We start from the raw sequence: 22,416 nt of genomic DNA on the forward strand, positions 1-22,416 counted from the left end.
GTGGCCACGTGGGACATCCTGGTGGCCCGTGACTCCTACAAGGTACACAGGCGCTGGCACACAGCCCACGGTGGCAAAGGCCTGTCCCGGCAGCACCGCATCCCGGGACGGGGGGACGTCGGCTGCCTTTCCCTCTCCGTGCCGGCCCAGTGCTCCCCGCGTCCCTTGTCCTGCCGGGAGCCATCCCGTCCGGAGCATGCCGATTATCGCCGGCTGGTGCCAAGGCAAGCAGCCCTTTCCAGTGCCAAAATCGCCCCTGGGGTTTCTCCCAAAACCGGGCTGAACCGGGCACGCCCAGGGTGGAAAACCGGACCTCAACTTTTACCCAGCTGCCAAACAAAAGGCAGGAAGGGGTTTGCAGGCAGAGCCGGGCAGGGATTTGAATTGCACAGGCTCGCTGCCGTTTTAGGGCAGAAACAAGGTGGAGGAGCCGCCTCTCGGGAAGAGCAGGGCTCAAGGAGGAACGGCCTGGGGGTCTCCAACCCCCCAAACACCGCGGGGAGCCCGGGGCAAGGCAGGAGGGTGCCAACCACATCCAAACCCCCCCATCCCGGGAACAAAACGGAGCTGCAGCAAACACCCCGGGGGGACAAACCCCCGCTGCGGGTCCCTCCATCCCCGCCACCGGCTGAGCGGGATCCCCTCAAAGCCCCCCGGCCTCCCGCCCGCTACCTTCAAGGGCGTCCTCTCGCCGGCCACGGGCCCGGGGAGCCGCGGTGCCGCGCACGGCCCGGTGCCTGACCTACTTTATCGCTCGCTGCCGCGCTGGGACGGGACGGAGGGAACGAACCTCTGCCACGGGGAGGGGATGCCCAGGAGCTGCCTGCTCCGGGTGTCCCACGGGATGTGCCTGGGAGCGATGCCCGGCAGTAACGGCAGGCCAAAGCAGCCGCCGGGGCCAGGCAAAGCCCCTCTTCTTTCCCCTGTCCCTTGGGTTCACTTCCCAGAAGTCATCGATCCCACTGGCAAACCACCCCCCCACTCCGAGCGGGAAGGTGACGCCAGGAACAAGAAACGCTGGCAAAGCCGAGCACGACCCCAGCGACGTCAGCCCCGTGCCAGACGCTTCCCGAAACCCCGCACGGGGACGGCTCGCTGTCGCAAACCCAGCGGGGGCCCCCGAGACCCCGCCGGTGCGCACCCCCTCCTCCTGCCAGGGCGGTTCGCAGCCAGTGATCTCAACCTCTTTCCGGAGCAAAAGCCGCTCCACGTGTCCGGCAGCGAAGGCAGGACCTGCCTGCTGGCAGGGAGGGTTTCCATGCCCTGGGGTGTCTGGCAGCGAAGGCAGGACCTGCCTGCTGGCAGGGAGGGTTTCCATGCCCCCGGGCACCCCCGTGCCCCGGAGGGACGGCAGCCTGCCAGGCTCACGGCCGGACCATGGCCTCCCTTCGCTCCCCCCGTCAGCTTCTTGTCCCTTAATTTCCCCCAAAACCCTGCCCGCAGGCCCTGGTGCAGGCAGGCAGGCAGCAAAATTGGGTACCCTGGCTATCGCACCATGCACCGGCCCCCCAGTCCTGCCCGGTCCCTATGCTGGACCTGCCCGCTGCCACCCCCAGCCCCTGCCCCATCCCAAGGCCGGTCCCCAGCCCCACAGCCGCTCCCTGGCCCCTTCGCCCCCCCGTCCCAGCTCCGCCAGGCCCCGGCCCGGCCCCAGAGCTTGCACCGCTGGCGCCAGACCCCACGGCCGGGTCCCCCGCTCCATGCCCAACGCTGCCTGCACCCTCACCGGGCCCCAGGCCCCACGGGCAGTCCCAAAGCAAACGCCATCTTTGTCCCCAAGCCCTATGACCGGTCCTAAGCCCGCTCCTAGGCGCGGTCCTAGACCCTAAAGCCGGTCCCAGACTCCACGGCCGGTCCCTGCATCCTTTCCCCCATCCCCATCCCGGGGCCCGCCCCCTCCCGCTCCCCCGCCGCCCTCCCCGCAGGGCCCCGTCCCCGCAGCCGGTTCCCTGCCCGTATCCCATCGCATCCCACCGTATCCCACCGCATCCCGCCCCATCCCATCCCGCCCCATCCCGGCCCTACCTCCCGCTCCCGCCGCCGCTCGGTCCGCCCGCTCCCGGCCGCGCAGGGCGCACGCTCGGCCAGCGGGACGGGGAGCGCTCCCATTGGCTGGCGTCACGGCAGGCCCCGCCCCTCCCACCGCCCCGCCCCGCCTCGCCCCCCGCTCTGCAGCGCCGGGCACCGGGGCCGCGGCGTGGGGCAGCCCCGGGCGGGGGGAGCGGGCACCCACGGAGCCCTCCCGGGGGGACAGAGCACCCCACAGAGCCCCCAGGCCCCCCGTGGGGGCACGGGGCACCCCATGGACCCCCCTGGCCATCCCTCAGGGGTACAGGGCACCCCTCAGACCGCTCTAAGCACTCTCTGGGGGCATGGGGTACCCCTCAGACCCCTCCTGGGGGGACAGGGCACCCCACGGACCCCCCTGGCCATCCCTCAGGGGTACAGGGCGCCCCTCAGACCCCCCCAAGCACTCTCTGGGGGCATGGGGCACCCCTCAGACCCCTCCTGGGGGGACAGGGCACCCCACGGACCCCCCTGGCCATCCCTCAGGGGTACAGGGCGCCCCTCAGACCCCCCCAAGCACTCTCTGCGGGCATGGGGCACCCCATGGACCCCCTCAAGCACGGCACAGGGCACCTCTCAGACCCCCCCCGGCACCCCCTGGGGGCACCTCATAGACCCCCCCAAGCACCCCTTGGGGGCATGGGGCACCCCACAGACCCCCCCCCAGGCACCCCTTGGGGGCATGGGGCACCCCTCAGACCCCTCCTGGGGGGACAGGGCACCCCACGGACCCCCCTGGCCATCCTTCAGGGGTACAGGGTACCCCATGGACCCCCCAAGCACTCTTTAGGGGCACAGGGCACCCCATGGACCCCCCCAAGCACCCCCTGGGGGCACGGGGCACCCCTCAGACCCCCCCCAAGGGCACAGAGTACCAAACAGCCCCCACCTGAGGGGACATGGCACCCCAAGGACCCCCCTGGAAGGGACCGGCGGGGCTCCGGGGGGGCCGAGCCCGCCAGCCTTGCAGCCAGAGGCCGGCCCGGCTCTCCTCCCCGTGCCAAGGAGCCGGCAAGGACAAGGCAGCCTTTCTCCCTGCCGGCAGTGGCGACGGCGCGATATAAAAAGGCGGCTGGTGGGAGGCCAGGCGCGCCGGGGGCCCGGCCGGCTGCCCAGAGCCATCACCCCCACTTTGGCCCCAGCACCCCCCCAACCGCTCGGGGCCAAGCTTCGCCCTGCGCCAAAACACCGGCCCGGGCTGGGTGAAGGCTGCCAAAGTCCGCCAGGGCCGGTAAAAGCCGCTGTCGGCAAGGGGTGATGGTGAATGATTAACCAGGGGACGCGGTGATGGGCTCTGCTCCTGCCTGCCAGGCTCGCTGCCCACCGGGCAGCATCGTGTCACTGCTGCCTGTCCCCTCCCTGTCCCCTCCGCCCTGGGACCCCCCTGGGAAGAGGGGTGGGGGGGTCACCGTCACCCAGCCCTCACCAAGAGGCAGCCAGCAACACTTTTATTGAAGTTAACGGAAAGCTACAGTTACAGCAAACCCCCAAAATTAAATATTTTCAACCTTTTTTTGCATAAAAAGGGAGGGGAGAGGCTGGGAGAGGAGGGGGAGGCTCCCGCCGTACCCCCATCCCTGCTGGTGCTTGCACAAGGGTGGGTCGGGGGCACGCCGAGACGAAATCCAGCTGATTTTGGGGATGCTCTGGCAGCCCCCCGCCAGCTTCAAAGTCAAAAGTCTCAAACATTTCTTGCCCACAGCAAAGCAACACCCGCAACAGCTGAAAACTCAAACGCACGCTTGTCCCTTGGGATATCGATCTGCTCTCCTATCAGCCCGACAGAATAAAAAAAAAAAATAAAGACTTCGTGGAAAAGCAGTGACTTTTTAAGCATGGGACAACCAGCCAAACTGGAACGGGATTTGTTAAACAGGAGCTCGAAAAAGCAAAGTACAAATTCAAACCGACAGCTGCCTCGATGGCAATGCAAGAGACGGGGGGGGGAAAAAAATACCCGAAATCTTTGGTTTTCGCATCCAGCGCCCGCACGGGGCAGGGATGAGCTGCAGCCTGCGCTGTGGGAGCGGCATCACCTTTGGGGCTCATTTATTCAAACCCCTTTGCTGGGAGGACTGGAAACCAGCGGGCAGAGGCTGGCAGCCCCGCAGCAGCGGGGTTTTGCTCCAGGGTCATTCCCATGGAGATGAATCCCGGGAGCCCACGGCTCCGCGGCCCTGCTGCCGCGCTGGAGCGCTTCCGAGCATCCTTTTTAAAACAACAATAAAAGTGAACCTAAGAAACCGTGCGCAGAAATAAATTAACAGAAAAAATTAAGTTATTTCCTTACTTAAGGAAAGAAAGTCCCTCTTGGAGGAGACTTAACAGCGGCAGCTGGGGGAGTCGAACCCCAAATTGAGCCCTTTCTCCCCCCGTCGCCAGCACGCCGGCTATAGGAAGAAGAGCTTGTCGCAGAGCTGGGCGCTGGGCTCGTGGTGCAGGACCTGCCCCGAGAGAAAAGCCAGCTTGTGCGCGTACTTGCACGGGGCAGGGACCCGGACGGTGCCCGGCCAGTTCCAGTACAGGTGACAGAGCTTGAAAGTCAACCTGGGGACAGCGAGAGGAGGTGTTAATGCTCCCTGGCATCCCGGCGCTTGCAGGAGCGATGCTGCGGGGCCGGATCCTGCTCCCTAAGGCAGCGCTGTGCTTCGGCAGGGCTCGGTCAGCTCCAGCAGCTCTCTAGCTGCAAAGGCTGCAAGGCCAAACCTGCTCACAGACGGGTTTTCTTCCTGACTGCACAAGTTAAAGGTCAGGCTCTGCCTGGGCACCGATAGCGGCTAATTGCATTAATTACCCAGGGACTGCGCTGTGTTTGAGCCCGCAGCAGCTCTCTTGCAAGGCCAGCATCGGGTGACACAGATTTTTATTTCCTTTATCACCTTTGCAATTAATTCTTGCCCAGAGAGGAAGCAAGACAGATGCAATCCGCCTCCTCTCCCCCATCCGCTGCCGAGTCCTCCCAGCTAGCCCAGTATAAAGAGCAGACTCAACCCAGTGCCTGCACAGGTACCCGCTGCCCTCCCCGCTAGCGCCAGGGGACTGTTTTTGCAAAAAAACCCCAGATTTGGGGAGTTAGACATGGATCCCCACACCGCAAGATGCTGGGGCTGTGGGAAGCCTGCCCTTACCTCTGCAGGTGCTCGCAGCTGAGGTTGGCCGTGTTCAGCACGCAGATGTAGCGCGTGGGGATGCTGCAGCCCTGGCGAGAGCGATGGGCCAACAAAAAGAAATCCTGCCTGAGAAAGAGGGAAAGGCAAGGGTTTGGGTTTGTTGGGTTTTTTTGCACACGAGGGTTTTTTTGCACACACAAGGGGGTTTTTTTTTGCACCCAAGGGGTTTTTTTGCACCCCACGCAGCTCTCCCGAAAGCAGCCGGCATTGCCGTCACGGCCACTCACCAGTCGGAGCTGGTGACGGTGTGGTCGATGACCGTCCCCGGAGGAGGGGACGCGAATTGCTCCCCTGTGAGGGTGTAGAAGTTGGTGCTGATTTGCTTCTGCACCACCATGACCACCATGCTGGGCTGGTAGTTCTCAAAGGTGTCAAAACACTTCTGCATCTGCGGGATCTCGTACTTGAGCACGGTGTTGAGCTGGCTGTCGGACACGCCGTCCCTGTACACGACGATCTTCTTGGGCAAGCAGTGGTTCATCTGGGGAAGCAGAAATTGGAAAAGATTGTTGCTTTTTCCCCTCTGCTATGCTCAGGAGTGGCTGGCAGGGGGAGATGCACGCCCTGGCAAGAAGCTGGGCACTAGATGCCCACCGGGTCTCCAGGGCTGACAATTCAGTGGTCTTGCAGCCTGGGAATTCAACCCATCACCCTCGAGCTTTGCAGAAAGCCCCTAACTACGCTCAGCCCCAGCAAACACGTTTCAAAGGTTTCAGAAGGGCTGGCAGGGCAGAGAGAAGCAGCGTTGGCACTAATCCTGCCCGCAGGCAAGCGTTTGGCAACCACCAAAACTTCCAGTTTTCAGGGGTTTTTCTCCAGCACCCGCAGAGGGATGGGAAAATCCCAAGAGCGGGTCCCTGCTGCCGACAGGTCCCGGCCCCCGCCCCATCACACGCTGCTCTTCTCACGCTGGGGACGTGGGATGAGAGGACAGGGCTCAGCAGATGCTGATAGGAGCAGAGGCGTAACGTGGCACTTCCCCCAGTGCAAACTAATCCTCGAGGCGGGTTCGCACGTTCCCGAGATAAGGGCGAGCCTCCTGGGGCGAGCGCGGCCGTGGGCGCCGCGTCCAGTCCAAAGGCTGCCGAGGATGTTTGCTCGCTCGCGTGCGCTCGGGCCGACAGGTTTGGGGTGTTTTTCCCTTGCTTGGAGGAGACATTAAAACCATAAGAGGGCTTTTTGGATAGCGCCGGGCTGGGGGTTTGGCCTCACCTCGTGGAAGTGCTGGAGGGCATCGGCCAGGCAGAGCCGCAGGCTGTCGGCAATCTCCTGGTGGGGCATCTGGAAAACCACCCTGGAATACCACTTGGTGAGGACGCTGGGGATGGAAGGGGGGACAAGCATCAGGCACCCACCTCGCCAGCCAAAGTCCACCGAGCTGTTGTGCAACCAAAACCGACCCCGGCTCGGCGCTCACGGCACCTTTCCCAGCGATACGGTGCCAAAGGCGCGCCAAAGGTCGCCGCTGCCCACGCCGGCAGCCAGCGCCGCCCAACATAAACACGCTGGTGGAGACCTTGCTGAGCGCAGCAGTCGGGGAAGGCATCGGCTTTGCCCCTTTCCCAGCAAAGGGGAGGCAACGGCGATGCTGGTGTGGGACCCCCCCCAGTCCCCAGGGCGGAGCGGGAGGAAAGCCTTCCCTCTCGGAGCATCACGTACTGATTCATGCTGGCCACGAAGCCGATGACGGAGCGCATCCCTTTGCTGCAGCCATGGTAGACGTCCATGCCAATAACCATCAGCTGTTTCTGGGGGGGCGGAAAAGAGGCAGGTGGGATTTAGGGATAAGTCAGACACCGCCGGGCTGCCCTGCCTGGATCCCTCCAGCTGCGAGGGACGTTGCACGCACAAAACGGAGACGCCAACCCCAATTCTGCAGATTATTCAGCCGCATCCCCAGAGGGAAGCCTGTGACCACAAGAGTTTATGCCCCAGAGCTTGCAAACTCATCGCACGTGTGTGCTGAGTGGTTTTGCCCGTCTTACCAGGGGGATGTCGACCCCCCAGAGCTCGCCGCCCAGCTTGCAGTTCATCTGCAGCAGGACTTTCTGGACCACGCTCCTCATCTTGCCCGACTGGCCCGTGAGGGATTGTGCATTGATGACCTGCGGGGGGAAAAAAAAACAGGGAAAAGCGAGGCTGGAGATGCCCACGGCTTCCCCACGCCGGTGGTCCCCTTCTGCCAAGCCCCTCGCCTACCTGGGAAGGCACCGGGGACTGCACGCAGCACAGCTTCTTGATGGCAACGTACAAGTCCTCCCGGTTGCTGGAGATTATGCACAGGAGCAGCTGCACCTTGTCCTGCGGGGAAGCACAGGGGAGGGCGACGCAGGAGGATCGGATGCGTGGGGATCCGAGCAGACCCATCCGAGCTCAGCCCTCCGCAGCAGACACGTTAACCTGCGCTATGCCCCTGAGCCCCCCTCCTCACCTCGCTACCCAAAACGCTTCGGATGGTCTTGGCGTAGGTCTCGATGCGGTCGTCCTTCAGCTCCACCAAGGCGGGACGGCTGACGTGCATGCCGATGGGGCCACAGACGCTCTCCATGGCGGCCACCAGCTCCTTCGCCAGGCCCTGCAGGCGCTTCGGGTAAACCAGCAGCCAGTAATTCATGGCTATCTAGGAGGGAGGCAAGGACAGCCCTTGCCTCGGGGCCGTGGCTGCCAAAGCGTGCAGCTCACAGCACAGAGGGAAATTTGGGAGAGGAAAAGCAGCCCAAGAGGAACCTAAAGGGCACACGACAACATCCGATTGCTGCAGTCTGAAAGCCTTCAGCCACTCCAAGAGGAGGTGGGAAAGCAGCCGCTGCGGCCACGTACCTCTAACCTCCTTAGGAAAAACAAGCTAAAGCATAAAGCCAATATAAATAAGGGAAGGGTTTTAGCTCGAACAAGCTCAGACGAGAGCGGGACAGACGGGATGCCAGCACTAAGAAAACCCATCCCAGTTTTCAAACAAGGGGATGTTGTTGCAAGGGCCGAGCCAGGGGCTCACCGCCGAGATGGAGGCTTCTCGCATGACCTCCTTGTTCCAGGTCAGGTCCTCGGCGGGCATGAAGGAGCTGTGCCGCAGGTTGATCCTCTCTGTGGGCAGGACTCGGCCCTGGGTCTAAACAGAGCAGAAACCCACAGCAGCTCCAGTGCCGCCGCAGTGGAGCCATTGCCTCCGTTCCCGGGGGGGTGAGCTCGGAGCCTGGCCCCCCGCAGCCCTTACCCTGTAGATGTCGGGGTCCAGGCTGAGCCCCCAGCGCATCAGCTCCCCCGAGGCCTCTGGGCTGTCCTTGATCCTGCGCAGGAGGCTGGTGAGACGCACGTAGTGCTGCCTGGGGCTCTGCAGCATCTCCCGCATCACGTCCTGCAGCGGGCGGGCACGGGGGGAGGCGGGTTGGGGAACCCCCGGGTGCGATGGGGGGCTCTGAGCTCCCCCCCGGCAGCGGCTGGCCGGGGCTCAGCTCTCCAAACCAAGCAATGCCGGCTTGGGTGAGCAGGGACCATCGGATGGGAACGCGCTCTGACCTTCACCATTCGACTGTCCTTCCTTATCTCAGGGACCCCGGTCATGAAGGTGAGCTCCGGTACGAGCAGTACCATGTCCAGCTGACGCTGCAGGGAGGGGGACAGGCACCGTCAGCACCTCGAGGGGGCCGCAGGCCCTTGTCCTCCCAGCTACGGGCAGGACAGGGGCTGGAGGAGCCGAGAAAAGACCGTGGGTCTCAATTTCCCCTCCCCTGGTCTCCATGCCTGGCTCACCTTCCCCTCCGGCGTCTGTTTTTCCCTGGGCCTGTGGACGAGCAATGGCTGATCCAGCTCCCTGATGGTGATCCCGTAGGCTTTGCTGGAAAAACGGCAGGGAGATGGCATCAGGTGAGATGTTCCTGCTCCCCCACCTCGGGTCAGAGCCAGGCATCAAGCCCTTCCCCACGGAAGGGATGCTCCAGCAGGTCCCTACCTGTAGTAGTCCACAAAGGTGATCTCCTCGCCACTGGCCAGGGTGAAACTGTCCCTCGGGGTCTTGTTCCAGTCGATATCGTCGATGCGGTAGGTGCGGTTGTTGTAGCGGGTGATGACCACGTTGCCCACCAGCTGCTTGGTGCACTCGTCCTGGAAGCTGCTGAGGCTTTGCTTGTAGAGGGTGTGCCTGCGGCGGGGAGAGAGGGAGGAGGAGAGGCTCACGGTGATGCTCCCTGCCCGCGTCACCCCAAAAATAAAATGCCTTTTGCCAAACGGCACCGGTGACCGCGGGCCCGGTGATCACAGCTGGCACTGCCCTCGCCAAGAGCCGGCCCCGGGCACGCCGCTGCTGGAAAACCACCCTCATCCCTAAAGCCCCGCAGGGCTCCTCCAGGCTTTTTTCCCTTCTCTTACATGAAATTCAGGACGGAATCGCTGCGGATGACTTTGTGGATGGCGTCGACCAAGAGGAAGAGGCCGCCATCCTTCTTCCGGATGCTGACAGAGTATCCTGGCCAAATCTGCAGCCTGTGCCCGGAGGGGAAGATGCCCAAAGGCGCCTGGGTTAAAACTGGAGCCGCCTGCACGATGCTGCCAGGGGAGCCGGGCAGCCGTCCCGCTCGCCAAGGAGCGCTCAAAACACACGGGGATTTATTTCCCAGCTGTCTGCCAGCTTTCAGCTAATAAGCCCTGAATTGCGCTGCAGAAAACAGGCGCTCTGAGGTCAGGCTAACGAGAGCTGGCCAAGAGAGCTGTCCTGGCAAAGACTTCCGAATTTCCAGCCTCGCGCTACTGCCGGGGGGACAGGGATGTCCCCATCTCGCACTCACGTGCTTGGGCAGCAGCAGGAGGAAACCGTGTCTGGCACCCACCTGTAATGCTGTAATATGGTCGCCTGGGCAGGTTCAAAGAAATTTCTCCTAACGGGCGTCATATCTAACATTCTCATCACCCTAGAAAAGAAAAATAAAAGCAAGATGGGCTCAGACTCAGAGGGAGGAGGAGGAGGGTCTCCTCCCTGGAGCTCGGGGAGGGTCTCCCACCATTCCTCACCTCCGGAAAACCACGTTGTAAAAGGGGATGCAGAGATCTGAGCTGGGCTCGAGGACCTTGGTTATCTGGATGGTGATGGTGATCTCCTCCCCGTCGCTTCTCCTCTGAGCTTTCAGACTGACTGGCTGCAGGGCGAGACGGTGCGTTAGCCGGGGTGGGAGGGACGCTCTCCTACCCAGCACGTTGATGGGAGACCCGGTGGGGCATCCCCACGCCCCCAAATGGGTTAGAACGACCTCACCCTGGTGCAGATCACGTCGCCCCTTACCTGGGGGAGCAGGATAGGGAGGTAGAGGATAGAGCCATCGAAGGCAGTCACGTCCCCCGTCACCGCCCGGTGCTCCTTCAGCATGGCAAAGCGCACGCTCCTGCACTCCACCTCGGGGCTGCCGGAGACAGGGATTCATCGCCTGCCACCACTGGCAAGTCCTCAGTCTTTTAACCCTCTTCTGCCCCCCCCCCCCCCCCCCCCCCCCCAGGACCCCACAAACCCTACGAGAGGGAAAAGCCGGAGCTCATTTGCTTCGCTGCCCTGCACAGCTCTGCCCGCAGGCACCGTGGCCGCGACGGCCGCTCCATCTAGCGGCTACCGGGAGGGAGGGAGAGACACAGAGGGCTCTGCCCAGGGGCACCCACCCTTCGAGGGGCTGCGGGGGAGCCCGGCCCCCCGCGCCCACACCGATACCTGAACGTAACGTGGTACTGGTAGATGGCTTCGTTCTGGCAGTGGATTTTAACTGAGTTCAGCCCCATGGCTAAGGTGGCTCCCTTTGCTGCTGGCTTTGTCCCCAGTGCCCTAGGAGAGACGGGGCAGAGGCAGGGTGGCCAGCTGCGACCCCAGCCAGTGCTCGGACCCCAAAACGCGGGGCCGGGGCTCACCAATGCTTCACTTACAGTCTGCCGGCAGCTGGGGGGGTCGCTGGGGCGGGCGGCGGGGCGGGCCGCGGCCCCGGTGGGCGCAGGCTGGGCGCAGCAGCGGCGCAGGGCTTCCCGTGGGACTGCCCGGCGGCGGTGTCCCTCCCGGGGGGGCCGGGCAGGGCCTCCCCTCTGCCCCGCCACAGGGCCCTGGTTCCCCGGCCGCCATCATCGTCGTCCTCCGCCGCCGGGCCCCAGGCCCGCGCCAGAGCCTCTACCGCGCCGGTGGTGCCGCGGCCTGCGGGAAGGAGAGGGTGGGCGGCGGCGGGGAGCGCGGCCGGGCCTCCCCGTCCCTCCCCCGGGTACGAGCACCTACCGAGGGGCCAGTCCCCCGCCTCCAGAGAGGGGCAGGGCCGCTCGCCCAGGCCCAGGCCGCACAGCAGGGCGGAGAGCGGCGCCAGGGAGGGCCGGGGCTGGGGAGGGCCGGGCTGGGGCAGGCGCTGGGCGCGGCCCGGGAGCCCCCGCAGCCTGCCCGGGGGAGCGGGGCCGGGGCCGGGCAGGCGGAGCGGCCGGGAGGGCTCCATCGGCCCAGCCGTCGAAGCGGGCGAGCCGCAGCGCCGAGCACGCCGCCGCCTCAGCGCGCAGGCGCGGCCCCGCCCACCCCGCCGCCCCGCCCCCTCATTGGGCAGCTCGCTGGCCACGCCCCCCCCGCGGGGAGACCCAGCCCCCGCGGCGGAGGGGCTGCAGCACCGCGGACAGCGCCCGCCGCGGGGGCGGGGCCGGAGCGGGCGGGGTGGGTAAAACGGGATGGGGAGGGGGTAAATGGGATGGGCAGGGGGGGTAAGATGGGATGGGGAGGGGGTAAATGGGATGGGGAGGGGGGTAAGATGGGATGGGGAGGGGGTAAATGGGATGGGGAGGGGGGTAAGATGGGATGGGGAGGGGGTAAATGGGATGGGAAAGGGGGGGTAAGATGGGATGGGGAGGGGGTAAATGGGATGGGAAAGGGGGGGTAAGATGGGATGAGGAGGGGGTAAAACGGGATGGGAAAGGGGGGGTAAAACGGGATGGGAAAGGGGGGGTAAGACGGGATGGGAAAGGGGGGGTAAGATGGGATGGGGAGGGGGTAAATGGGATGGGAAAGGGGGGGTAAGATGGGATGGGGAGGGGGTAAAACGGGATGGGAAAGGGGGGGTAAGACGGGATGGGAAAGGGGGGGTAAGACGGGATGGGAAAGGGGGGGTAAGACGGGATGGGAAAGGGGGGGTAACATGGGATGGGGAGGGGGGGGTAACATGGGATGGGGAGGGGGGGGTAACATGGGATGGGGGGTAAGATCGGTTGGTGTTTGGGGTAAAACAGGATGGGGCGGGGGGCTAAAATGGGATGGAACGGAGGGGTAAAATGGGATGTGGCAGAGGGAGTTAGATGGGATGGGGTGGGAAGATGGGATGGGGTGGGGGGGTAAAAGAATGGGGCAGGGGGGGTAAGATGGGATGGGGTAAGATCGGATTGGTGTGTGGGGTAAAATGGGATGGGGCAGGGGGCAAGATGGAATGGGGCAAGGGGGCTAAAATGGGATGGAATGGGGGGTAAAATGGGATGGGCTGGGGGGGTAAAACAGAATGGGGCAGGGGGGTAAAACGGGATGGAGTGGGGGAAGTGAGATGGGATGGGGTAAGATAGGGTGGGATGGGGGGGTAAGATGGGACGAGGCAGGGGGGCAATAGCAGAAGGGCAAGTGCAGCCCCAGCTCTGCTCTGCACCGGCAATTGGTGCTTCCATGCCCGCCCCCTGCTCGCCGGGGCACGCAGGATTTGGCCCCATGATGGCAGACAGCAGGGTGATTCTGTTCCAGGACACGCAGCCTCCTGCCGCCATGCCGGGGGTGCAGTGGTGGCCACTCGCTAGCCCCTCACTGTGTGCTGCAGCAGAGGCCAGGGACCCCAGAGGGGTCCCACACCCCCTGCGGCCCCCACACGGCTTCCTCGGCACGGAGCCTCTGCCTGCCAAGGCCTGGCACCGCGGTGGGGCCCCCCGGGTCTCCCAAGGGAGCACCGGGTGAGTAAGCGGCCAAGGACTCGGTCCCGCGTGCCAGCACCGAGCGTGCCACACCGGGGCCCGACCGGCCGGCGGCAACCGGTCGGGCAGGTGGCACGGGGCGGAGGCTGCCGGCGGCACGGTGGAGGAGACAGAGCAGCCCCACGCTGGGGGGAAAAGAGGTTTTTATTCCGCATTTCTCCCCACGGGTGTGTGTCCTGCTCTCCCCAGCATGTGGACAGCTGCCAGAGAGCCGGGGGGGACACCAGGGTCCCGCACATCCAGAAATCTGTGAGATGAAGGCAGCCACGGCCCCTGCCAGTTTTGCACAGGGTGGGCAGTGGGTCTGGGGGAGAGAGCCAGAGCCCCCAGCCCCAGGCCAGGAAGGAGGCAGGGGCTGGCCCTGCGCCCACACCTGCAGAAGACCCCTCTCCACATCCCGAGGGCAAGGCTGGAGGGGCCGAGGGCAGAGCTGGGGCACCGCAGGCTCCGCGAGCCGTGCCGGGACAGTCACCGTGGGCATGGGGCTGGGCCCCCCCGGCTCCCCCTGGGCTACCGGTGCCGGTGCTCCAGCAGAGCCTCGAAGTCCGGGGAACACACCAGCTTGTGCTTCACGTGGCCCAGGACGATCATCTCGCCCGTCCGGTTGTCCCCGATGCCGACAGACACCAGCTCCTTTTCCAGAGGGAAGAAATACCCGTGAGCAGCCCACTCCCACGGGAAACCCTTTAACCGTGGCGGGAAAAGGGCCGAGGTCCCTGCCCGCTGTGGAGAGCTAAGCCTGGAGGAGATGTGTCCCCCCTGCTACCCACACCCTGGGGACAAGAGCAGGCTCCCTCCCCGCCACTGCCACAGCGAAGGGCTGCCAGCCCCATCACCTAGGGGCCAGCACGACCCTGCTCCCCCCGATGGTCCTAGGGACCCCCAAGGGGCTTCCTTGGGGCGCAGCCCCACAAATCAGGTCCCCAGCACCCTGCCTGTACCTGCAGAAAGGAGCAGGGGGTCCCCATGGTCACGTCCAGAGTCACCTTGCCCAGCACCAGCTGCACCTTGCCCGACTTACGGATCAGCAGTTTCCCCACCTGCCCCTCGGGGAGGTCGGCCAGGGTGCAGATATTCTCCGCCTGCTTCGCCTCCTGCCGAGGGACACCGCGGGATGAGGGGGGGGCGGACATCACCACGCCGCCGTCCCCCATCCCACCCCGTTGCCCCCCACCCCGAGCCCCTACCTGACTCTTCTCCTGCTTCACCACCATCACTTGCCCTTCCTCGTTTTGCAGCTCCGTCTTGATGGGTTTGGTGTCCTGGGTGGGCGGCTGGCCGGGCAGCGTGTCGGGCAGCTGCAGGAAGAGCAGCTCCTCCTCGGCCGAGAGGCTCAGCCGCTGCAGCAGCTCGGCCACCGAGATGTCCCGGGGAAAACCGGGGGGTCCCTTGCTTTGCGTTGGCTTGGGGAGGGGGTCCTCATCGCATGGCTCTTCTTTCACTGGCACCGGGGGTGAGAGGCGGTGGGTGGGCACGGGGAGGGGGCAGCACCCCCAGCCCCTGCCCGCTGGGATCCCCCCCACCCCAGCACACCTTTCACCGCCGGCGGGTCCAGCTCCATCTTCTCCTCCTTAGGACCAGGCAGCCAGGGCTGGGCGTCCTCCTCCTGCTCCGCCGCCTCCTCCTTGAAGAGCCAGCCCGAGTGGGCCAGCGGCAGCTGCACCGGCTTGTTACGGATGTCATTCTTCAGCCCCGGGTCGTCGAGGAACTGCGGGAACGGGAGAGGGGACACTCGGCACCGGCCCGGTGGCACCAAAGCCACCCCCCAGCCCTGGTCCCACTCACATCGTCCTTCTGCAGCATCCGCAGAATCTGCTTTGTCTCCTCATCCGTCTCCCTCTTCTCCTTCTTGATGTTGATGATGTGGGAAGGGCCGAAGTCTGACATGTCCACCGTCTTGTCCCAGGAGCCTGCTGGGGAGAGGGGAGCAGCCCCGGGGTGAGCCCCGAGCGGGGTGGGACGGCCCCGAGACCCCCCCAGGAAGGGGGGCAGCTCCCATTACCTTTCTTCTTCATCATTTCAGCAGGGCCCTGCTCGAAGATGGAGTGGGACTGGATAACCTCGGGCCGGCCCCGGCCCCGGCCGTGCCCATCACGCTGCCGGTCCCGGTCCCGCTCCTTCTTCTCCTTCTTGACGGAGACATCCTCGCGGGGCCTGGGGAGCGGGGAGGTGGCCCGTCACCCCCGCCACCAGCTCTCCATCCCAGGGCACATTTTGCCCACCGAGACCCCGCCGCGCAGGTACCCGCCGGCAAAACCGCCTCCGCGCCCCACGGAAACGCTTACGAGGCCACTTACTCTTCCTTGATCTTCCTGCTAATTATGTTGGGGGTGAAGGTTTTCTGCAAACGAGAGCAGAGGGACAAGTCACTGCACGAGCGGAGATAAGCAACAGAAACCAAACCGGCCGCGGGGCTGGAGGAGGCGGCTGGGGACCTGGCCACGTCCCGCACGGACCAGCTTCCCCCGGGGCACCCCGAAACCCCCCGGGCTGCCGCTCCGGGGGCCCCTCCTCACACCCCACCCGTGCTGCGGAGGTCCCCAAGCACCCATACCCCATGCGGTGGGGCGGGACGCAGGGTGACCCCGAAAAGGGGGGTTTTTGGGGAGCCCTCCCCAGGGTACTCACCTTTTTCACGCCTCCCAGGGTGAGGTCTCGGGAGCGGATGGAGGGCAGGCGGCCGGGGGTGAGGGGGGGGGCGGCCGGCCGCCTCCCCAGCAGCCCCCGTGCCCCGGGGAGCCCCGGCCGCAGGCTGCCCCCCGAGCCGCCATCGCCCGAGCCCCCCTCCGCCATCCCCGGCCTGGCCCTGCGGGGCGGGGGGGGACACGGTCAGGGGCACCCGGCCCAACGCCCTGCGCAGGGGCATCCCTGTACCCCCAAACAGGACCCACGCGTGTGCCCCACCCCCGGGGGCTCACCCCCCCATGCACCCCGCTCCCCAGACTGCTCACCCCCCCTGTACCCCCAAACAGGACCCACGCGTGTGCCCCACCCCCGGGGGCTCACCCCCCCATGCACCCCGCTCCCCAGGCTGCTCACCCCCCCTGTACCCCCAAACAGGACCCACGCGTGTACCCCACCCCCGGGGGCTCACCCCCCATGCACCCCACTCCCCAGGCTGCTCACCCCCCCTCTACCCCCAAACAGGACCCACGCGTGCACCCCTCCCCCGGGGGCTCCCCTCCTCCCGCACCCCCAAACAGAGGCCACTCGCATCCCCCTTCCCAGTGTGCTCCCCCCCGCACCCCCAAACAGGACCCACGCGTGTACCCCTCCCCAGGGTGCTCACCCCCCCCGCACCCCCAAACAGGACCCACGCGTGTACCCCACCCCAGGCTGCTCACCTCCCCCCCCGCACCCCCAAACAGGACCCACGCGTGTACCCCACCCCAGGCTGCTCACCCCCCCCCCCCCGCACCCCCTTCCCCAGGGTGCTCACCCCCCCCCCCGCACCCCCCAAGACCCACTCGCACCCCCCTCCCCAGGCTGCCCACCCCCCCATACACCCCCAAACAGGGCCCACTCGCACCCCCCCTCCCCAGGGGGCTCAGCCCCCCACGCACACCCCCCTGGGCCCCCTCGCCTCCCCCTCCCGAGCCGCTCCCCGGCCCCCCCGTGCCCCCACCCCACGCCACGCCGCCCCTTACCCTGCCCGGGCAACCACGGGCCGCCGGCCCCACTGCGCATGCCTGCTATGCGACCCGACCTTCCCGGAAAGAAGCCGCTACCGCCATTTTTATTGAGGGCGCGCCGAGCCCGCTAATGAGCGGCCATCTTTGTGCTTGGCATTGACGAGCCCCATGAGGAAGGTGGCGGCGCCATCTTTGTGGCGGGCAGTGCCCGGTTCTTGGGGCAGTGGGCGGTTGGGGGGGGCACTGAGGGGGGGGAGCCCCTTCATTTTGAACCCCCCCGGTTGTCTGGGCTGCAGCCACCCCTCCAGGGTCCCCTGCAACCCGAGGGGGGGGGACACCCAACCAGGTTACAGCCCCACGGGGAGGAAAACACGCGTGGGAACCCCGCTGGGGGGGGGTGGGGGTCGGGAGGGCAATGATTTTTATTCTTTTGGGGGTGCTCACCCCAAAAAAACCACCCTTGCTCAACCCCAGACCAAGCTGTCCCCCACATCACCGGCAGCAAAACAGCAAGCCCCCCCCGCCCCAGCCTCTGGGCTTTGCACCCGTGTTTCCCACGGGGGTCCTGCGTGGGTGCCAGCATCCCCACGCACCCATTGCATCCCATTTTGGGGGCTGGGGAGGGGGGTCCCGGTTGTGCCGGGGGCGGGAACCGCCCCCGGCACAACCGGGACCCCCCTCCCCAGCCCCCAAAACAGGGGTTCAGGCAGGAGCTGCCCACCACCCCACCCACAACTTGCACCCACAGCCGCCCACTCGCCACGCAGGCAGCAGCAGGCAGGAGCCGCGCTGCCTCCATCACCTGACGCCGCGCACAACCCGCCACCCCATTGGCAGAACAAGAAGGGGTTTTTTTTTTTTTCTTTTTCCACTCCCCCCTCTCCGAGCTGCTTAGATATTATTTTTTCCTCCCCCCCTCCCTTTTTCTTTTTTTTTTTCCCCCCACATTTTTTTTCCCTCCTCTGGAGGGTGTTTGCTATTTCCGAGCTGGCTGGGAGGATCCCAGTCGCAGCAGCCGCAGGCAGCAGCGCGGCATCGCTGGGTACCGGCACCATCGCTTTCTCACCGGCATCCTTCGCCCTTCCCGCTCAGCTCGGCCCCACCGGGGCTGCCTGCCCTGCCTTGCCCTGCCTTGCCCTCTCCTGCTGCCCTACCAGCATCCCACCGCATCCCGGCAGCCCTCCGGCACGGCCAGGTAAGGGCCTCACCGGCATCGTGCTACCGGCACCCGCGAGCCTGCAACCGGCATCGGCTAAGCCCTGGCAGGGGTTGCTTGGGGGACACGGGGTGCACGGGGACACGGTGACACGGGGCATCGCGATCCGACTGCAAAGCTCCCGGCGCAGGACGAAGCAAGGCGAGAGCCCCCGTGCCACCGCCGGGCACGGGAATGGGGCAGCGGGCTGGCACGTCGTCCCCAAAGCGGTGACCTTCTGCTCTGCCTGAGGGTGGCTGGGGGGTTACGCTTGGGGTGACACCCAGCTCGGTGGGTCCGGTGGCCACCCGGTGCTGGGGTGGCAGGGGGAGGCTGTGGGGCGCGCGGTGCGGCTCGCCGCAGGGCTGCGGGGGCAAGCGAGCGCCCTGCCGCGGGTTGCCGGCGTGTGCTGCGCCTGCCCGCCGGCACCCCTGGCTCTGCGCACGCAGCCGGGGTGCAGGCGTGGATGTGGGTGGCCGTGGGAGCGTGCCCACGGGTGCCCACGCGCGGGGTGGATGCGCCCACGGGTGCCGAGCGGTGTTTGCACCGGCACGGTGGTGTTTGCGATGCCGTGCAGCGGTAGCGGGGCGGCGAGGACGAGCCCGGGTGTGGGCGGCCGTGGGCACGCGTGTGTGAGCCGCTGTGGGCGTGCGCCCCTGTGCGCGGGCGCGTCGGCAGCCCCGCGGTGCCACGGCTCGGACACGTGCCCGCCACGGCACTGCCGCTCCCTGCAGGGCTCACACCGGCCCGGGGTGCAGGGTGGGGGGCACCCACTCCCCCCAGCCTCCTCGATGCATCCCGTGCCCCCGACGGCATCCGCTGCGCCCGTGCATCCCCCACCCCGGGGTGCAAAGCCCCCCCGTGCGCCCACCCCGCAGAGCGGCTTCCCGGGGCGCAGGGGGTGAGCGCAGCCCCGGCCATGGGGAAACTGAGGCACAGAGCGGCCGTGGGGCCAGGGCAAAGGCGGATCCAGCTTTTCCAGTGCCAGCTGCCTGCATGCAACCCTCCCCTCTCCCAGCACTCCCTCCGCTCCCCTTGTTTTTCTTTCCCCACCCGGTGTTGAGCAAACCCCGAAACACCCGCTGGCGACGAGCCGGGGCCCCGCGGCATCCCGCGGGAGCGGCCGGGGCCCCCGCGCAGCCGCTTCCCGAACGGGCTTGTTCCCGGCTTCCCGCTGCCTGCTCCTGCCTGCGTTGCCTATTCCTGGCTGCCGGCCGCTTTTCCACCCCGGTGCCATCTGCTCCGCCGCGGGGGCCTCGGCGCGGGCGACCGCCCGCCTGGCAGCTGCCGTCGTGGGCAGCGGGCACCCCCGCCGTGCTCAGCAGCCCCCCACCCGTGTTCTGCCCACAGGAGCTCAGCCCCTCCGGCCATGGAGCTGCTTTCCACTCCCAAAAATATCGAGATCAACAATATCACCTGCGATTCTTTCCGCATCTCCTGGGCCATGGAGAAGGGGGACCTGGAGAGGGTCACCCACTATTTCATCGACCTCAACAAGAAGGAGAACAAGAACTCCAACAAGTTCAAGCATCGGGTGAGCCGGGGGGGATGCGGGACCCCCACCCGGGGAGAGGAGAGGGGGTTTTGAGGGGGGAAACAGGGTTATAGCCCACTCCCACGCTGATCTGGGGACAAATCCCCCTGCGGGACACGGCTGCCGGAGGGGACCGGGACGGGGACCGGGGTGCGACCGACCCCCCCGAGCCCACGCGGGGGAGCGGAGCCGCAAATTGCTCGCGCTCCCCCTCCCCCTGAATACGAGTCACTAATTCAGGACGTTTTTAGCAGCGCGGTTGCCAGGGTGATGCTATTTAATGTTTAACATTATTTTTTTTTTCTCCTCCCCAATAATAAGGGGGGGTGGGGGGTGGGATTTTTCCCCCCCCCCGTATCTCCCGACTTCAGCATCCGCCGTTGCCACAGAAACGGCTCTGCACTGCGGTGCTGCTCGGTGGCCTATTGACACCGCGAGATGCCACCGGGAGCAGGGGGGTCCCCGAGACCCCCTGGGGGGGGACCCCTCATCCCTGTCCCAGCAGCGGCTTTGCTGGGAGGTGTTGGGGGCCAGCGCAGGCAGCCGGGGAGGTGGGAGCGATGCCGGGGCCGGAGCCAGGGGGGGACAGCAGGAGATATGGCAGCACGCTGCTTTAGGGGTGTCTCGGTAGCGGGCAAACCCCGGCAGAGGCGCCGGCGCGGATATTTTGTGGCGTGCGGTACCCGGCAGCATCCCCTTGGCGTCGGGCAGGGGTGGGCAGGGATGCGGGGAGCGGGGATGCCGCCCTGCCTGACCCTCGCCCCTTGGCGCAGGACGTCCCCACCAAACTGGTGGCCAAGGCGGTGCCGCTGCCCATGACGGTGCGGGGACACTGGTTCCTGAGCCCCCGCACCGAGTACAGCGTGGCGGTGCAGACGGCCGTGAAGCAAAGCGACGGCGAATACCTGGTGTCCGGCTGGAGCGAGACGGTGGAGTTTTGCACCGGGGGTGAGCGTGGCGGGGGTGGCCGAGCCAGCGGTGCCGGGGCCCGGGAGCCGGGAGAACGGGGGCGATGCCGTGAGCTTGCACAAGCCGGGCCGGTTGGAGCGGCAGCTGATGAGTGGGAGGCGGGAGGTGTGGGGAACGGGAGCTGCGGGCAGGGATGGGCTGCCGGCAGGGATGGAGACACCCTGATGTCCCCGTCCCCGTCCCCAGACTACGCCAAGGAGCACCTGGCCCAGCTGCAGGAGAAAGCAGAGCTGATCGCCGGCCGCATGCTGCGCTTCTCCGTCTTCTACCGCAACCAGCACAAGGAATATTTCCAGCACGTCAGGTACCCCCGTCCCCATTCCCCCGCCCCGGGGCCACCCGGTCCTCACCGAGGCCGCGTCCCCTGACCCTGCCTCTGCGTGCGTGTGCGTGTGTCCCTCCTCCTCCTCCTCCTCCTCCTCACCCCGGTCCCCGCGCGCAGGATGCACTGCGGGAACGTGATGAAGCCGTCGCTGAAGGACAACAGCGGGAGCCACGGCTCGCCCACCAGCGGCATGCTGCACGGCATCTTCTTCAGCTGCAACACCGAATTCAACACCGGGCAGCCCCCCCAGGATTCGCCCTACGGTCGTTACCGTTTCCAGATCCCGGCTCAGCGTCTCTTCAACCCCAACACCAACCTCTACTTCGCGGACTTCTACTGCATGTACACCGCCTACCACTACGTCGTCCTGGTCCTGGCACCCAAGGGTTCCTCGGGGGATCTCTTCTGCCGGGAGCGTCTACCCCAACTGGACATTTCCTCCAACAAGTTCCTGACGTGCTGCGTGGAGGAGGGCGAGCTGGTGTACCGCCATGCCCAGGACAGCATCCTGGAGGTCATATACACCGAGCCGGTGGACCTCAGCCTCGGCGTGCTGGGGGAGATCAGCGGGCACCAGCTGATGAGCCTCTCCACCGCCAACGCCAAAAAGGACCCCAGCTGCAAGACGTGCAACATCAGCGTGGGGCGTTAAGGGTGGGACGCGGGCAGGGCCGGGGAGGGGGCCGGGAGCCTGCCGCGGGGGCTTCTCCCACGGACGCTGCTGGGTGGAGGACCCGGATGGGTGTGGGGGACCCGGCCGGTGTAAATAGCGGCGTTGCCTGTGTCCCTGCCCGCTCGGGGAAGGAGCCGGTGGGATGCTCGCCCGGCATGGAGGCAGACCCCATGCCGCTCTGTGCCCCGAGGGAGGAAGCCTTCATCTCCTGGACTGGCCGACCAGCATCATCCTCGCTGGCGTGAGCCCCGCGCTCTGCCCTCCGCCGCGCAGCCGCTGCGGGACCCCCTTCCCCTCCGGCGTCCCCCGCATCCCCCCCGGTCCCCTGCACCAGGGCTCACCCCCCCGCCGGCGGCACAGCTCCCGGGGAGCCCCGGCCCTGCCAACCGGGGCTGGGGCTCCCCGGCCACCCCAAGGGGTTCGGTGGAAAGACTGGAAGCACCCCCCCGGTTTTGAACTGCTCCTGGGGATGGAGGGGTGCTCGGGCAGGGACCCCCGCTCCCACCGGTGCCGCCTCGGGGCTGCAGCCGTGGTGCGCGTGTCCGCAGTGGTGCGGGGGACGCCGCGACGTCCCCCCGTGTCGTGCAGCGCTGTTCCGTGTTCGCTCTCTGCTCTAGCCGTCGCTGTGCCGCCCGAATCCCCGGCCCCAGGAGGCAGCCGGAGGAGTCGGGGCAGGGGAGCGGAGCTGAACCCCCCCTCCCCAAACCCCGTCCCCCCACTCCGCCGCCCCCCGCATGAGCCGTCGGCAGCATGGCGCTTGCGTGCCGGCCCCCGCGGGCTGCCCGCTCCCCGTCTCTGTGTATCCGATGCACGCTGTAACGGTAGAAGAGAACAACCTCCCCATCCCCGAGCATCCCTGTGCTGTGCTGGCGGTGTATCAATAAACTCTGTGCGGTCGCCACCGGCCGTG

General features: G+C 66.4%; 3 protein-coding genes across 3 annotated transcripts; 1 reads left to right on the top strand and 2 right to left on the bottom strand.

Annotated features, from left to right (window-relative positions):
• Positions 1-4,433: 4,433 nt before the first annotated feature.
• Positions 4,434-11,680, bottom strand: LOC309602741 (piwi-like protein 2; the record flags this gene model as incomplete). Its single annotated transcript, XM_082336612.1, has 20 exons — positions 4,434-4,614; positions 5,196-5,303; positions 5,465-5,718; positions 6,450-6,555; positions 6,897-6,985; positions 7,223-7,342; positions 7,437-7,538; positions 7,669-7,857; positions 8,233-8,346; positions 8,452-8,592; positions 8,754-8,840; positions 8,988-9,072; positions 9,187-9,375; positions 9,603-9,716; positions 10,061-10,141; positions 10,242-10,366; positions 10,510-10,627; positions 10,927-11,037; positions 11,136-11,394; positions 11,473-11,680. The coding sequence occupies 20 exons, from the start codon at positions 11,678-11,680 to the stop codon at positions 4,458-4,460; spliced, it is 2,757 nt and encodes a 918-aa protein (XP_082192738.1). The 3' UTR covers positions 4,434-4,457.
• A 1,624-nt stretch (positions 11,681-13,304) lies between these two features.
• Positions 13,305-16,842, bottom strand: LOC309602116 (DNA-directed RNA polymerase III subunit RPC4-like). Its single transcript, XM_082335437.1, has 9 exons — positions 16,826-16,842; positions 15,807-15,984; positions 15,476-15,519; positions 15,181-15,332; positions 14,964-15,091; positions 14,712-14,886; positions 14,366-14,619; positions 14,120-14,272; positions 13,305-13,811 (listed from the first exon to the last, which is right to left on the bottom strand). Exons 2-9 carry the CDS (start codon positions 15,969-15,971, stop codon positions 13,689-13,691), a joined length of 1,194 nt encoding a protein of 397 aa, XP_082191563.1. The 5' UTR covers positions 15,972-15,984; positions 16,826-16,842; the 3' UTR covers positions 13,305-13,688.
• Positions 16,843-19,374: 2,532 nt separating this feature from the next.
• Positions 19,375-21,485, top strand: LOC309602428 (phytanoyl-CoA hydroxylase-interacting protein; the record flags this gene model as incomplete). The annotated part of the gene is made up of 4 exons (XM_082335998.1): positions 19,375-19,539; positions 20,313-20,487; positions 20,695-20,812; positions 20,951-21,485. 4 exons carry the CDS (start codon positions 19,375-19,377, stop codon positions 21,483-21,485), a joined length of 993 nt encoding a protein of 330 aa, XP_082192124.1.
• Between the last annotated feature and the right edge of the window lie 931 nt (positions 21,486-22,416).

This window comes from Platalea leucorodia (genome assembly GCF_965183815.1).
Source record: "Platalea leucorodia genome assembly, chromosome: Z".
NCBI classification, from domain to species: Eukaryota; Metazoa; Chordata; class Aves; order Pelecaniformes; family Threskiornithidae; genus Platalea; species Platalea leucorodia.

Bases quoted from the DNA above. Each gene is read 5' to 3' on its own strand.
- LOC309602116 (XM_082335437.1), bottom strand. From the start codon at position 15,971: ATGGCGGAGGGGGGCTCGGGCGATGGCGGCTCGGGGGGCAGCCTGCGG. The intron at 15,092-15,180 runs GTAATGGGAGCT...CCCTCTCCCCAG, and splicing joins TGAAATGATGAAGAAGAAAG to CAGGCTCCTGGGACAAGACG. The intron at 14,620-14,711 runs GTGTGCTGGGGT...CCCCGGTGCCAG, and splicing joins GGACCCGCCGGCGGTGAAAG to TGAAAGAAGAGCCATGCGAT.